The 16,782-nt window shown below is 29.3% G+C and overlaps 1 protein-coding gene across 1 annotated transcript; it reads left to right on the top strand.

Moving 5' to 3' along the window:
- The first annotated feature begins 10,258 nt into the window (after positions 1–10,258).
- LOC134828756 (uncharacterized) lies at positions 10,259–16,551 on the top strand. Its single transcript, XM_063841743.1, has 13 exons — positions 10,259–11,646; positions 11,709–12,016; positions 12,075–12,246; positions 12,310–12,445; positions 12,950–13,093; positions 13,169–13,369; positions 13,472–13,540; positions 14,002–14,111; positions 14,238–14,452; positions 14,809–14,947; positions 15,088–15,193; positions 15,251–15,386; positions 15,471–16,551. Exons 1-13 carry the CDS (start codon positions 10,259–10,261, stop codon positions 16,517–16,519), a joined length of 4,173 nt encoding a protein of 1,390 aa, XP_063697813.1. The 3' UTR covers positions 16,520–16,551.
- The last annotated feature ends 231 nt before the right edge of the window (positions 16,552–16,782 follow it).

Genomic DNA, 16,782 nt, shown 5'->3' on the forward strand with positions numbered 1-16,782 from the left:
ACAACTGATTTTTTATTGAGCTCTCTTTTTTTCGTTTTGTGTTGCGACAATTTACATATGTGTTGCGCATGAAGTCAAGTACTTTGGGGCAGACCTAGTCGATACTATCACTGCCGTCCTACCATTCTCTGATGGGATATCGTCCTAATACTAACCATACATCTCTGGATAAATCCAAACGTGGTGACTTTAGTCTTTGCTATTTCATAGTGTAATGTGCGGAAAAGCATGAAACCGCACAGAAAAAGTTGCTTCAACCAAAAAAAAAAAAAAATAATAAAAATATTCTACACTTAAAATTACTCAACAAATAAAATACAAAATAAATAAAAACGACAAAAGACAACAGAAGAGGAAGTCATTAGTGCTCCGGGAGCCCAAAAAGGGAGCGAATCAGCGGATTAGACTGATGCTCGGCTCTGTCACGCATCAGATTGAGGATGCGAGTGCCAAAGTCGCAAATCGACTCAATCTGTGCCATTTCGTGAAGTTCGTTTGTTGTGACTTGCGAGAACGTGACTGGATCGGGACGGAGGTTGAAAGCTGCTCTGAGAAACTTGTTCTGGACCACTTGGATCCTTCGAAGATTCGTCAAGCTAGCTCCTCGCCATACGGGAATATCGTAGGTCAGTACAGATCTCACAAAGACTAATGTTGACTTAGCAACGGCTTTTTCAATGTGACGTGAAAACGTCAAGCGCTTGTCAATGAAGATCCCAAGGATCTTCATTTCATCAACACGTTTGATGCGCTCGTCACCAAAAAAGAGTTGGGCGTTCGTCGTGTCACGTTAAACTTAAAATATAGAAATAGAATATTTCAGCATAAAATATATATATTTTTTGAATAATATCGATTTTTAGAATTTGAAAAATATTAGAGAGCATGCTCGACTCTACTTAAATGTTATTAGCAGGCCCCACGAACGTTTCCGAACTACGTTTTTGGCACACCACAACCATCTAGGGGAATACCGCATTTTTTTCGAAATGTGGCAAAAAGTAAAAACAAATGTAATTTTAAATTCGGTGTTTTAGAATCGCTAATAATAAAAAAATATATGGGCTTGTTTTTTGGTAACATACGTTACCAAAATCGCACTTTTTTATATTTATCTCTTATTTGTCTTTCGAAACTCAGAAAAAAATCACTCGCATTATAAACCTTGAAGACTTTAGCATCCGTTTGTGGCAGAATTTTTTTCGAAAGTCAAGCGGAAGTGGGAGAAAAACAGGGTTGTTTCGGTAACGTATGTTACAAAATTTCGAAACAAAAAATTTTTTTTTTTCACAATTTTTGAAATTTCTGCGAATTTGGAGCTGATATTCAAAAATGAATGATTGGAATAGAAAGAATGAAAGGTCTTTCATATATTTGTGGAAAAAATTTGAAAAAAAATTGAAATCTTCATTATGCGGGGAGTGCGCAAGGCGGTAACGTATGTTACCAAGGGTTTTCAAGCATTGCTCAGAGAGTTCCTGAGATATTTTTATGAAGTAAAATGTGATAGTTTTTAGTTATTTGATGCTCCTAGACCGTTTCCATAATTTTCTGATACATTTTGAGCGAAAATTTTTCATCCTTGAGAAGCTGATTTTTCAACGTGGGCTATTACATGGAATTTCACAATTAATATCAAATTTCGCAATTTTTATCACGAAATATTGATGCAATATTGTTTTAAATTCCTTTTCTATCAGTTTTACGAAGTTTGACACCCAATTGGTAGCTTTGGATCAACTTTTTGTAATTTTTCAGGATTTTCTTAAATTATTGCATGCTCGTTGGTATCGATTTTGTTACTATACTTTGATAGTTTGAAGCATTCTTGCTTTCGAGTGTTCCAAAAATTGTCTATTATACTGTTTTTAATATCTCTAAACTATTTTACGTTAATAAGCAACTTGATTTTTGCTGTTATAGAAGGGTCTTTTGATGATTTCATAACTAAGACTCAAAATAAAAATATCTACCTCCAAATGTCGATCGATCCTAAATTTTTTTCAAGAAGTTTGTATTTTTGTTCTTATTTCATGATAATAAAAATCATTTAAAATCATTTCAGATAATAAAAAGTTAAAATTGACAACTTCGCTGAGAAGTAAGAATCATTCTCAATTTCCTCCTTTGTATGGTAACGTATGTTACATAACTTTGGAGTGATTTTTCGCGGGTTAAATCAAAGAGTTCAAAAATTTTATCGATTGGACATGAAAAAGAATCAAAAACTAACAATAAAAATCGAGGTTGCTTAAAAATTTTTCTCAGTAAAATGTTCAGGGGGCTAACATTTCCATCTTTTTGGTAACGTATGTTACCATAAAAAAGGAGTGATTTGTTCCCCATGGTATTTCCAGTATACTAAATGGAATTGAAAAAGGCTATATTACAAAAATTAGCTCATTTAGTGTGCTATCCAATGAATATTTGTTTGGGCCGATAACTCTTTATGAAAACTAAAAAACGAGATTCATAATAAAATATCTCAAAAACGCCTTACTACTGAAATGAAAAATCTCTAACTTTCAACGCCTATATCTCGAAATCTAAACACAAATTCTTGGAAAATTTTTGCATATTCGTTAAATTTGAGGTGTTTTCATCCTAGAACAGGCATAAAATCTGCAAAAATGTGAATTTGAAAATTTTCGAAAAAAATTCTCTGCAAAAAACAAGCCCATATAACAACAAAACCGTTGTCAAGTCAAACAAACAGTTTTTTTTTTAATATTTTCAGTTTTATTGAATAAATATTAAAAATATTGAAATATAATTTTGTTGCAATCATGGAAAAAAGATCGTTTTGTTTCCGACACCAAGACAAAAATGGGTATTTAATTTATTAAAAAAATAACTTAATTAATTCATTAATTTAATTATTCATTGCCAGTGTTGTTCTCAATGTAACAAGAAACAAGAATGAGAAATCAAACAAGTTCATAAATGTGTGTTTTAGTGAAAACAATGAATTTGTTGCTGCTGTAGATGAAAGGTATGATAATTTTCTAAGTATGAAATTTCTAGAAATATTCGTTTAATTGTAAAATAAATATCAAACATATACTACAAAAATAGAGAAAGTAGTCGTCTAAAGAACGACATACTATACCGCATTTCGATATTACATACCTACGCTTTTTTGTATTCCTCATTTCACAATTTCATACTTCTCACAACCCAAGGGACTGTCCAAAGACCTTCAGGCTCCTCAAATAACTAAGAATTATTTTTAAAAAAAACTTTGGGGCACAGGTGACACACACACACACGGACACACACGACATTTTTTCTTCGAAATGCGGTAAAAAAAAGTTCTGAAATACTTTTTCATACAAAATAATTGTTGGTCCTTCATGAATATTTTAGTTGTTTTTATGATATTTACATTGAGATATGATAATTTAAAATTAGTCTCAGTGTATTTCAAGTTAAAAATTGAAACAAAAAAACTCGTAATTATGACTGTCAAAAAATGTGAGTTTTGACACACTTAATCAGGACTTAGTTAAAACATCTACATCTACATTTACATCTATTTCATATATAATTAATATCAATTTAATATGAAAAAGTATTTGGTTTGCACCTTCAAGGGCATGGGACAAAAACATAGAAATCTGGAGCGGCCTTTTATATCTATATACATATTTATATAGGTATATATAAATTTAGGCTATTAATATTTGATTATTTTGAACTCGAGGTACAAATTTTAGGAAACATAAATTTTTATGAAACATTTTAATTTTCAAATCGTTTATTAATTTGTTTAGTTTTTGCGGTTGTGAAGAAAACGATTGATGATTGATTAATAACACAATTGTACATAAGTTTTCTACTATAAGAACTTCAAAATACCCAAGTGTTTGATAATTTATCTAATACCTACTATTTTTTAAATAGGAATCGAATTTTCATATTTAATTTGAAAACAAAACAATACTGGTTGTTAACCAAAGCAATGAATCTAAATATTGATTTAATTTTATCATGTTTTCGAACAAAACATGATACAGAAATGAATCAAAATGTCATAATAGGAGGTGGACACAAAAAGCTATATATTATTAATATTGGTGAGTTTAACTTTAAACAGAATGCATTTACACAATATCTTCCTACATTTTTATGCTAAATACATCATAAAAATTATTTTTTTATAAAAAAAACACCGGTAAAAATGCAAAAACAATATCATTAAAAACGATGCACATATAAGCATTATTTTTAAAATTTTTGAAAATGAAAATTAGTGTCAAAATTTTACAAAATTCTTGAAAATTTCAATCGCTAGTGAAAACTCGAAGAAAAACCGTAAAAAATTTCGTAAAATGTGGTTAAGCTACATTCAAATGTTTTTAATTTCCTTTTTTTTTAACATGCTATGCAAAAATCATAAATGTGTTATATTCTTTTGTAGATTTTTTAAATGCTTCTTTTCTTTGTTTATCTTTCACAGATACGGAAATCATTTTGCATTGTGAGTCTTCCATTATGAACCATGCATACATGGTACAAAGGGAATCAAAACCAGAAAAATCCGCATTTGGCATAACAATGAAAAATAGATTATATTATATACTTTTTTTCTCTTCTTATAATGTAAAAATATTTAACGTACTAACATTCCAACTAAAATATGAGTATGAAATAGCAAATCAGAAAAAATCTAACTCAGAAATTTTATATGCTACATTCATTGCTAAAACCAATAATATATTAATTTTACTATCAAATGATGTGTTACAGATTTGGAGCTGGGGATTTTCAAAGTTAAAACAAACGATTGTAATCCAACAATTACGAAAAAAATTCTTGAAATTGCATAATGTATTATACATGGATCAAATTGACGATTCAGAAGAAGAGCAGTTGGACTCCATTGTACACAACTTAATTGAAGAAATAAAGGATTCAGTCGTATCTGACATTCAATTTGACTCTTCCGGATATTTTTGCTGCATTACATTGCGTTTTATTAATGAACTTATAATATTTTTAACTTCATCAACATCATCTGGCAATTTTCTTACTAATAATCCTTACCTTAACAAAACACCTAATGTTTACACTTCAAATTGGGAAATTTATAAAATAATTAATATTTGCAATGATTTTCCTTTGAGGATTTTCTTTGTTGAACCGTGGATACCTGTTAATAGTTCTTTCAATAATACGCCAATTGATAAAAAATATCTTTTGTATCATACTAAAAATCGAAAATTATCGATATTGGATGTAAAAAATCTTAGAATACACAACATTGCTGATAAATCAATTTCAAGTTACAACTTTACAGTAAGCTCGAATGCAAACTTACTTTGCTCCATTGGAATTCAACAAGAAACAATAACTTTTTTTTCTTTAACTTATTTGATTAAACGCATAAAATCGAATGATCAACACGTATATTCAATGATAAAACAATCAAACCATTCTTTCAGTTCAAAAAAGTTTCATGAGAAAATAAGTACTGCTAAGAAGGAATTACAAATCATGTATGAAGAAGTGAGTATTTATTTTTATTTTTTTTTAATTTATATTTTGTTTATTTAGATAACCAATTTTCTAATTTAAGAAGTAGGACTACCGAATATAATTGTTTTTACCGCGGTTCTTAAGAAAAGTTAATTGTAAGAGTTTTTTAAATGATTAATCTTACTTACCTAAAAAATTCTTCTATATTTCAATAGGTCTTTTTAAAGAAAATTTATCGTATACAGAAATTTTTCAATTAAAAAATTCAAAAACATATCCATTTTTAATTTTTCCCTCTGATTTTTTTCGACAAAATCGGAGGGAAGGCGACAAAAATGGATATATTAAACTTATTCACCTTAGTAATAAAATAATAAAAATTGTAAAATAATGTGTATGTATTGATCATTTCTATTCGGTACTATTAAGGATTTGTTTTGGTTCAATATAATTAATTAATTAATTGATGAGAATAAAAACTTTTTCTACAAACGTCTAAGTAATGTCTCAAAAAATCATTTGTCCATAGTACATAGCTAAAAATATTTTTAATATTTTATTATTTAAGTTTCGTAAACAAAAAAATTAAACAAATATTTTTTTACTTTTTAGATGAACCAAATTTTATCACGAAAGAAATTAGTGCCATTATTGTGTGCATATGGTGCTTATCCTGAAAAAAATAGAAAAATTATATGGAAATATGTTATGAAAATACCTGAACATAACAGTGGATTTTTAGCATTATTGGACGAAATGAAAATTGGTACTGCCATTGAAGGAAATCAAATTTTTCATCCATGCGTGGCTGACTACGATTCTTCTTTTCCTTTAGTAGACCGTAAGTTGCTAAGAAACTTAAAGAAAATTGTTTCTTTAATAGCGTGTTGGAGTAACATATTTGGACAAATGTCATTTTTACCATTTTTTTCATTTCCATTTTTGAAGATATGGGAACAAGACTTAGTATTTTGCTTTGAAACCATCGCAACAGTATTATTGAATCAATGTCAATTATGGTTTGAATATACTCCATTAGAGCCATTTAAGTATCTTAGTATAATGGAAAAGATTTTACTACATTTTGATGAGAAGCTCTTTATGTTTTATATTCAGCAAGGAATAAGTGTGTATGATTATGCTTGGAAAATATTACAAAACGCTTTCTCTGAAATTTTTTTACAAGAACAATGGCTCACAGTATGGGATCATATTATAACAAATGAACCATATTTTTTAATATTCATAGTTGTTGCTTACAACCGAATACAGAAAACAACTATTATAAAAATGTCTTCTTCTGATGAAATCATAAGATTCTTACAATCGCACAATCCTAATCTAGACGTTAATAATATGATAAAATTAACTTACTTAATGATTCAAAATTGTCCTGAGGAAATACATCCAAGTAAATACATGAAATCTTTTACAAATTTACAAATACGGTTTAATAAATATAAAAAACAAAAAAAAAATTAAATTACATAGCTCAATCCTAAATATATTAATAAAATTTAATACCACCAAACAACGAAACATCTTTAATCCATATATTTAATCTTTATATAACCATGTCTATTTATGTACATACATTTGACACACATTCTTAGATTAATAGTAAATAATAAATATGAAATAAAAATTTAAAATGAATACAAACATTGACATACCAACTTATTATAAAAAGTAAGAACTAGGATACTTTTATGTATTAATTTATATATTTATCATTCTTTCTTAGCATTGGTAAATTAGGTGCTTTGGGCTCGTTTGTTAAAAAAATACCCAAGTCTATGGAGCAAAACAGCCTTAATAAACGTTCGATTATTAAAATGCAACCAGCTACTGAAGCAAAATTCCATAAAAACTAAAAATAACATTGTAAAAAATTAATAGTGGTATCTACATAAATATATACTTTAATTCAAAAGCTTACATTCCACAAACTTTCTAACCATGAAACTTTAGCAGAATCATATGCTTTATTAGTTTTTGCTGGCGAAAAATGATTTGATGGGTTTTCATTTCCAAAAATTTTTACTAGCATCGAAATCAGCAATATAATTACCAAAGGAATTTTTTTTTTGAAAATATACATTCTAGAAAAAATATAGTGAATTAGGGCTATTTGTAAATATTGAATATTGATGTACATATAAAAACGACTTTTAATTTTAATTTTACGGAGGAATAATTACCTGATTTCAATATTATTTCAAGTAATACATTAAAACTAACTGAAATTAAAACTAAAATTGAGTATTTATTAAAAATTTTTATTTAATAAAAACAAACTATTTTTCAAACGACTTGACAATTTTAAGTTCAATATAAAACTGACTTGTAATGCACATTCGTAATGTTCATAAGTAATGTATTGTGTACTATGTAGACTTTGTACAAATTATGCAATGCTTAAACTATTAAATCTAGTAGTAACTGTTGAAAGAAAAGTTACAACGAAAAAACGTTAAGCCCATTGCAAAAAAATGTTTCCATTGCATTTTATATTAGGTATGTAGTATTTTAATATATTAAAAAGATTTTTTTTGCAAATGTACTTTATTTCCATGCTATAAATATTTTTACAGCTTTCTCTTTTATCAACTAAAGAATTTTCTTAGTTTTATAAATTTATTCATTGTAAATAAAGTAAGTTCAAACATACTGCGCAGTATTTTTACTATCGTATTGTGTAAAAACTTTCACTATGTAAAAAAACCAGTTTTTTGTACTGTTTTTTTTTTTCATATTTTGAGATGCTTTCAATAATAATAAAGTCCGTAAAATTAATTAAAACTATAATAATATGTTATATATTTTAATGTCGTGTTCTTTATCACTTGTACAATTTTTGATACTTAAAAAATAATCTAGGTAATAGACGTCTAAAATAAATAATTTACTGTAATGACTGGGAGGTGGTTTTTAACAAAATAACACTGTGGAACAAAATAAAATGATTATGACAGTCTTAAAGTAGGTCTCGAGCTGTTTACAAATCTATATCGATCTCATCTAAAAAGGCAGAAGTTTAATTTAAAATGTTATGATCTTTTGAAATGTTTAAGGGTTTTCATTGACATTCTCCATGGTATCTTCTATATCTATAGGTTCTGCTACGAGAAGATTAAGTTTAATAAAATATGTGCAGCTGCGAGACAAACAATTCATGGGTACACCTAGTCACAACTATCACTAACCGTCCTACCATTTTTAGTTTGTACGACAATTTCCAAACATTCATAGCCAAAACATTTAATGATAGCCAATTGGCTCAATGCTATTTCTTCAATGTCATTTTGTGGAAACACAAAAGAAAAACCACACAGAGGAACTCTCGCGTGTAAAAAAAGAAATATTCAGAACAACTTAAAAAAAAACTAATCAACAAGAAATGACAAAAATGTCGTCAATGTGCATGTCCGAAAATTGAACGGACAATTAGGTTCTCCTGCATAGCTGCTCTCGCACACAACAATTGTCACATTCTCTAGCCAAATGACTCAATATTCTGAATTTCCGCCATTGCATGCATGTCGGCGGTTGACACTTGCGCAAATGTGATCGGATCGTGACGGAGATCAAAAGCCTTACGATGTTGGCTCTACTAGCGCTTCGCCAAACTGTGATGCCATACATCAAGACGGATTTCATCTGAGCATTCAGACCGCTATTTCGTTTCAAAATGGTTTTTTTTTTTGGAAAAATTCACATTTTAGTTAATTTAGACCTCTATTACTCTGATTAAATTTCAACAAAATCAATATTTAAAAAAAAAAATATGCGTGACATTTTTCGCTAAATCTTCTCGTAACAATTAATTTAAAATGAAAACCCTTAAAAATTTCAAAAGGTCATAACATTTTAAACTTCTGCCTTCTTAGATGAGATCGATATAGCTTTGTAAACAGCTCAAGACCTTCTTTAAGACTGCCATCATCCGAAACCATCCGAAGGGTCCTTTTTTGTTCTACAATGTAATACACTTCACAATGTTGTTAGGGTGAGATTTTAATTTTAAGTTGTTTTAATAATTGAGAGAAAAATCTCTACAAAACCTCTATTATTAAAAATACAAAACTATAAATTATCAAACTATAAATTTTACAAAAAAAAAAACAATCAATCAAATCACTTAAATACATCTTTAAATCAAAACTACGTGTGTTGGCCTCCGTAAGCACCTTTTTATCTACAATATAACTAACATATTTTTCAAAATCAAAATGTATACGAACGCGCAAATCCTATCGCATTGGGTATTCTCTATTATTATTTGTGTCTCTCTCATAACATAGAGCCTTCTCTTTTTTTTTTTGTAAGTGATAAGAAACATTTTCATGAGAGAAATGAGAGTATTTTCTCGTTTTTCATGGTTTGATAAAAGGAACTCTTTTTGATGTGTTAGTTCATTATTGACTTTTGCTGCAAACTTTTCATAGTTTTCGCGGCTAACTTTCTTTGAAAAAGTCACAACCGAACAGCATATTAGGAAAGAATATTTATAAAACTCCTCAAATCAAACAAAGTGAATATTAATTACATAATAATGGAGTTGATAAAATTTCAGTATTAAAATACATAAACATTAAAAGTAAGTTCTTTACCCTTTAACAAAATCATAATAAAAGTAATTACAAAGAAAAAATTGTTGCAGAAAGGTTGACATAAGGAAAAATAAACGTAGAAAAATAGAAAAAAAATTATATGGCTTTTCATAATTAAGGAATATAAAAAAAATAGTGTTGATAAATATCCTCTTCTCAGAAAAACAATGAACTGGGGATTTGGAGTATCTAAAAAAAATATGCCCAATAATTTATACTATGTTTTTGTGGCCGTTTACTTGATGTTGGTAATTCATGAACAGTTTAACACATTCGGAGTGAAATGTCAACAAACAGATATCCTGTTTATTCGACATGGGCGTTCTCGTGTTCGCCATACAACTGAAAAAGATCATTTGCGTTGGGGCTTAAAAGCTCTTGATAATCTTACCTTAGCATACGATGATATGATAGATATTGAAGGAAACAGTAATGAAACACAAACAGATACTTTTAATTTTTTTGATATAAATGGGACAACAACAGGATTTTCATTACTTATTAACAATAGTTCTAGTCATAATAATATATCATATAATGGCAGTGCAGCGAGTTTTCAAATGAGCCAATTAAGAGAACGTGATTACTTTGATTTGCAACAATCGATAGTACCTATGAACGCATTTTCAAAGAATACTAGTTCGAGAAAAAATAATATAGGAGTTGCAGAAACAATAGCAACAAAAGTATCGAAAAAGGTGGTGAATAATAATAGGTACATCGAGAAAAAAATTGCAAAAAAGCGGATTATGGAAAATATTAAAAAAGACGTTGATAAAGGTCTTGAATACTTAAAATCACATAGAGATATCATAGATGCCACAGTGAGTTTGATCGACATAAAAATTAAACGAAGCGAGTCAATTTTAAAACTAAAAAAAGAGGAAAAAAGTCAACTAACATCAAATTCAAAAGTTTTGGTACCAATTGGTAATGAAGTATCACAAACAACATTTGCTAATAATAACGCTCAACCAATTTCTAAAAGCGATGTTGTGCTTCGTCAAATAATATCTGAGCAACAATCAATATTTTCCAAACTAAAACCAAATATAAATAATATAAATAAAATATCTGATCACGAAAAAGTTACAAATACAATAAATCATCATAATAAAGAATTATATTTTGATTCAAGCACTTCTGTCACATCTATAAGTTCTAAAACCCATGTAGATACTAAAAAAAAAGAGAAAACTTTTCCTCTCATTACCAAAGACATTGAATCGGTTTCTAATGAAAATAGTATCGACGAGATAACATTTATTATGAATGATATGGAAGATTTAGAGGGTACTAATTCGGCATACCAAATGGAAGAAATCGGGTTGGAAGATCTGGATGAAGTTAGCAGAGAAAATAGAAAAAACTTAATTAAAGGACGTGATGTTGTTACAACATTTTTGCGTATTGTGGAGAGTCAACATTTGCTAGGAGCTAATTGTACCGCAGGAACAGCACTTAATTTAGGTGAAGGTGTAGTCGATCGTTATGCACAGGATCGTTTCAGGGTGGAGGCTGAAATTGCTGTTAATCGTGCTAATATGCTCACAAGGTTAGTGAAGAGACATCTGGATACACAGTTAGTTATACAAACTATTTTTTGTTTACTTTCAGACTGTTTAAAATTGCTCCTCTTGCTGTCCAAGAATCTGAACATTTATTACATACTTCGGTACTGTCTATGGTTGATTTTGACGATAATATTTTTGCTGCAGGGCATTGTTTTGATTTAAATGAGCATCCCTATTATAAGGGATTATTTTGTCCTTTTGCCTATCGTCTTCCGCCACCCGACCAGGACACCGTTCTCGTTAAGAATTTGGCAGCCGATTATCCATATCTAAGTAATACATCAGAGTGGTTTTTTAATGCTAGGAAAAATGCAGAAAAAATTATTGATAAAAATCAACAATTTACAAGAGGTGAGATTAAATATTAATGACAATACTAAAAATATAAAATAATTGATACTTTTCACAGCTATTCATTTGTACGCTAACAGTACTGAAAGAGTAGGAGATGAAATTCTTACTGTTAAGTATGAAAATGGTTTGTGGTCAAAACCATACTATGATTGTGGTGGTGGCAATATATGGATGCTGACCTATACAGTGCCATTCTTCGGATACGAAAATGGAACCTATCACTTTAAGTATGTTTTTTTTTATGAAAAAATAAATAATAATTATGTCACGGTATATTTCAAACAATATAGAGGTACTGCTGGAATTGATATAGATCTGCGTCGTGTTGATATAGATCAGTGTCCACAAAAACTACCACCGCCTGGCACGACAATTCCTTTAAACATTTTTGCAGGAACTGATAAATGCAAACAACGAACAACAGAAGTAAGTTTCAAACTTAATGACATTTTAGAAAATTATACATATTTTTGGAAATTGAAACGACTTTTTGTTTTCATTAAATTCTTTTATTTTATTTAATTTTTTTTTTAATATAAGGTCGCGTCAATTTTTTTTATGTCTTTGTCATTTTTGTCATTTCTGTCATTTCAAAAGTCGAAAATCAAATGGGGCAAAAAAAAGTTGAAAGTTTCATCAAAATTGACAATTTTTTGATCTTTTTTCGCATTTTTTCAAAAAATTCTCAAAAAAATTTTAAAATATTTTTAAATTTTCAAGAATTTTTGTACCCCAATTATGAATGTTTTTTGTTTTTGTTTAAATTTTTAACTTGAAATACTTTAAGATGAATTTTAAAGTATCAAATCTTCCATAAAAATGTGTAAAAATTTTGTCATTTTGTATGAAAAAGTATTTCAAAACTTATATTATAGGTATCTTAATAATAAACAAAAATTCAATTGGTCTTATTTGTGTTATTTTTTATAGTGTACTCCAGTGAAAGGATTAGGATTTCGTCGTGGTTCATATCGTTGTTTTTGTAAAATAGGGTTCTACTTTCCAGACATCTCAACCGACCAAAAATATTTTAACGGTAGTACATTAGAAGAAGAATATGAAAAATACATGCTGGTATGTAAAAATATTTATTGACTTTTATTTTTGTAACAATTTGTAATTTTATATTTATATATAAATGTTTTGCAGGGTGAAGTCTCAACTTACGATGATGATGCTTCGTATGAATGTTTACCATGTACCGAGGGTTGTGATCATTGTATCGATGCATCGCCATGTGTTGCAGAACTCAATTGGCCAATGCGTACAAGTATATTAGTTTTAGCATGTGTTGTAATAGGATTTTTACCACCTGCGACCTATTTTACGTTTAAATACCAACAAGTAAAGGTGACGTATTATATATTTACTATTAACTTAATTACCTTTACGACTTAAAGAAATTTGGTATCCAATTTCCAAAATTCATATCTTATTTTTTATTTAAAATAGGTCGTTAGGGCAGCTAGTCCAGCGCTTCTTCGTGTGATTGCTCTTGGTGCTTTTTTCATATATTGTACAGTAAGTTTAAGAAATAAATAGTCCATATGGCGCCATCCATTTACGGCGTCGGGAGTTTGAGGGGGGGTGGGGTCCATGAATTTCCGATGGATTTCGACGTAGGGGGAGGGGGGGTAAAACGAAAATACGACGTCGTATAAATTCTCTATAGTTAAGATTTTTTGTTCAATTTGTCAGTAATATTTAAACGCTCAAACTTTTTAGATCTGTTTTTTAACTTACTGAGTAAACATGTACAATTTTTCACAAATTTCCATATAAATCTGAGCTATTTTTTAACAATTTTTCTTGAAAAAGGGTATTTTACTAAAAAGTACGTCGTAAATTAAGGGGGGGTCTTTAAATTCCGACGGTTTCCGATTATAGGGGGGGTGGTTGTCAAAAAATGTCCCTTTTTATCCGACGCCGTAAATGGATGGCGCCATATATGAATTTCTTAATTTTGTATTTAAAATTATTAGACTATTGTCATGTACCCACCACCATCAATATATACTTGTACAATACGAGTTTGGCTACGAGAAATCGGATTCTCTCTTACTTATGGAGCGTTAATGTTGAAGACATGGAGGTATGATGAAATTCAGTTTTTTTTATTACTATTCTATTTAATATACGAAACGTATTTATAGAACAAACTATGAATTAAGTACGGCGATCCAAAACAATAATGTAACAATGTTGCTTTTAATTTTAGGATATCTGTTATTTTTCGAATCCGATCTGCAAAAACGGTCATTATTACAGATGCGTCTTTGCTAAAACGGTTGGCATTGTTATGTTGTTTTGTTGGTGTTGCATTGTTAGTTAGAACTTTAGTGGCACCCCCTATCGTGATTGTTGGCCGAACTGCGGACAATTTAAAAGCATTCTTATGCAAAACTGATTTTTGGGATCATACATTTACGTCAAGTAAGTTCCGATATGTATAATTTAATGAATTCTTGAAAAATTTGAAAGTTTGTAGAAAAAAACGAGAGATAGTGATCAGAATTACGTATGTTCAACTTCATCGCATTTCAGAAGCCTAATTTCAATTTATAATATAATACAGTATAATCTCCCAAAATTGGCAGATCTAAAAAATCTTAAATTGGGTATAACTCTGTATGTATATTTTGAATATTTTCAATAAAAAATGGGTTGAAAGTATCTAAAATATCATTAAAGAAGGGAACTTATTTGAATTTTGGGTGCTCATTTTGGGAGATTATACTGTTGTTGTTTATTGAAAAAGTTCAAGTAAAGTTTGATTCATTCATTTTTAGTGGAGGTAGTATTTTTAGCTTGGGGCGTTCGTCTCTGCATTATGGTTCGCAAAGCTCCCTCGGAATTTAATGAAAGTCGGTTTATATCAATGGCAATATACAACGAATTTCTATTAACATGTTTTCTAAATGTATCAATGTAAGTAACTTCTGGAGAAAAAATAATAATAAATAAATTAAATTTTCAGGAATCTATAGGGTCCTCTTTTACAATAAAAATTAGATATCGTTTATAAGAATTAATTTGTAAGTTTTTGAATAATAATATATTTCTTTCAGGTTATTTCTTCAGTCGCCTGCTAATCCAGATTTGTTATACATAATATTCTTTTGTCATACACAACTCACTGTGTCCCTCTTGTTGGCGTTAATATTCGGCAGTAAGGTAAATATTTTTTATATTTTTAGTATTTTACAAGTCCGACTAAAAAATTTTTGTTAGGTTTATATGGTGCTGCGTGGAGGAGAAAAGGCACACGATGAGCCTATGGTAGGAATAAAAGCATCTCACACAAAATTTATTCATAGATCACAAATAAACAAATATGGTAATAGTACGACTTCAACTGCTCAAGTCGGTAAGATAACTTTAACTTATTTCTTTCGTTTTTCCTCCACATCAAAGTCAAATTGAAATTTATTTAAGTTTTAATTTTCAACAGGTGCATCGGAAAAAATAACTGACCAAGAAGCTCTGGAAGAAATAAAATGTCTTCAAAATCAGTTGCAGATTCTTCTTCAAAGAACACCACCAAATGGAGTTGCAATAGGCACTATTTCGTTTTTACTAGAAGTATTTAAGCAACCACGATCGAATCAGTTAATGTCTACATTAGACATTCAAATGAATTCTCGAAAAGCAAGCAAAGAATCTTTAGCCCATAAAGAAAATAAATTAAATGTAACACAAATGATATCAGAAAAATATGTCGTAAACAATGAAACAGTCAACTCATCGAAAATCAATCAAAAATCAGTAAATGATAAATCCGAGGAAAAAGAATTTAAAAAAAATAAAATATTAATTAACAACGTGGCTACTCAAACTCATTCCAATAACGTTGACATTTCTTTCGACATTTCAAAATCAACTAAGTCAAATATTAGTTTTGATGATCTAGATTTGAAATGCATGTGTAGTGACGAGGAAGAAGAAGATTGTCATCATTATATAGAAACAGAATATGATACAGTTTTAGTAAATCAATGCTCTGACATTTACTCTGAAAGTAAGAGCCAAAACAGTATAAATGAAAATAAAAACACAGAAGAAGATTTACTAAACTCATGTGAGAATAGTAAAACTTGCTCCCCCTGTAATTGCAATAGAGTTGGTACGTTACACAAAAAATCTAAAAAACATATTTATCGCAAACAGGATCGAAAACAATATGAATGCAAGCTAGATAGTGAATTGATTGCTGAAAAACTTCTCAAATCAATAAAAAACACAGATCCTAATGCAAAGAGTAATGGACCTCCTCCTGTGCCCCCTAGAAAATCATTGAATATTCACCCCCCAGAATACTCATTTGTTCAAAAGCCATCTGAAGGAGCAGGCGAAAAACAAAATGATTTATCGATCAAAAATACTTTTGAGCGTATGGATAACTTAAATCAGGCGCCAGTTAAAAATAAAAAATCACCTGAAAAACGAATGATCTTAGATTTGAATGATCGATCAAAATATACAGAAGAAATTTCGGTATGAGAGAAGTGAAAAAATTATCAAAATAAATGCAAACTGATATGATTATAAATAAAGAATTATTTTGTATTCCATAAATATTTCTAACAACAATGTACATATACCTTTATTCAAATAATAAAAATGAAAATGAAAATGACAAAATGTGATCGAGTCTCGTGGATATCAGCGTGGCATTTCCTGCTTTTGATCACTTATCCCATTAATTCGCCACACGAAACAAGAACATCTGGAAATTACCTCAAAAAATTGAAAAATCTTACACT

This window comes from Culicoides brevitarsis, chromosome 2 (assembly GCF_036172545.1).
Source record: "Culicoides brevitarsis isolate CSIRO-B50_1 chromosome 2, AGI_CSIRO_Cbre_v1, whole genome shotgun sequence".
Taxonomy (NCBI): domain Eukaryota; kingdom Metazoa; phylum Arthropoda; class Insecta; order Diptera; family Ceratopogonidae; genus Culicoides; species Culicoides brevitarsis.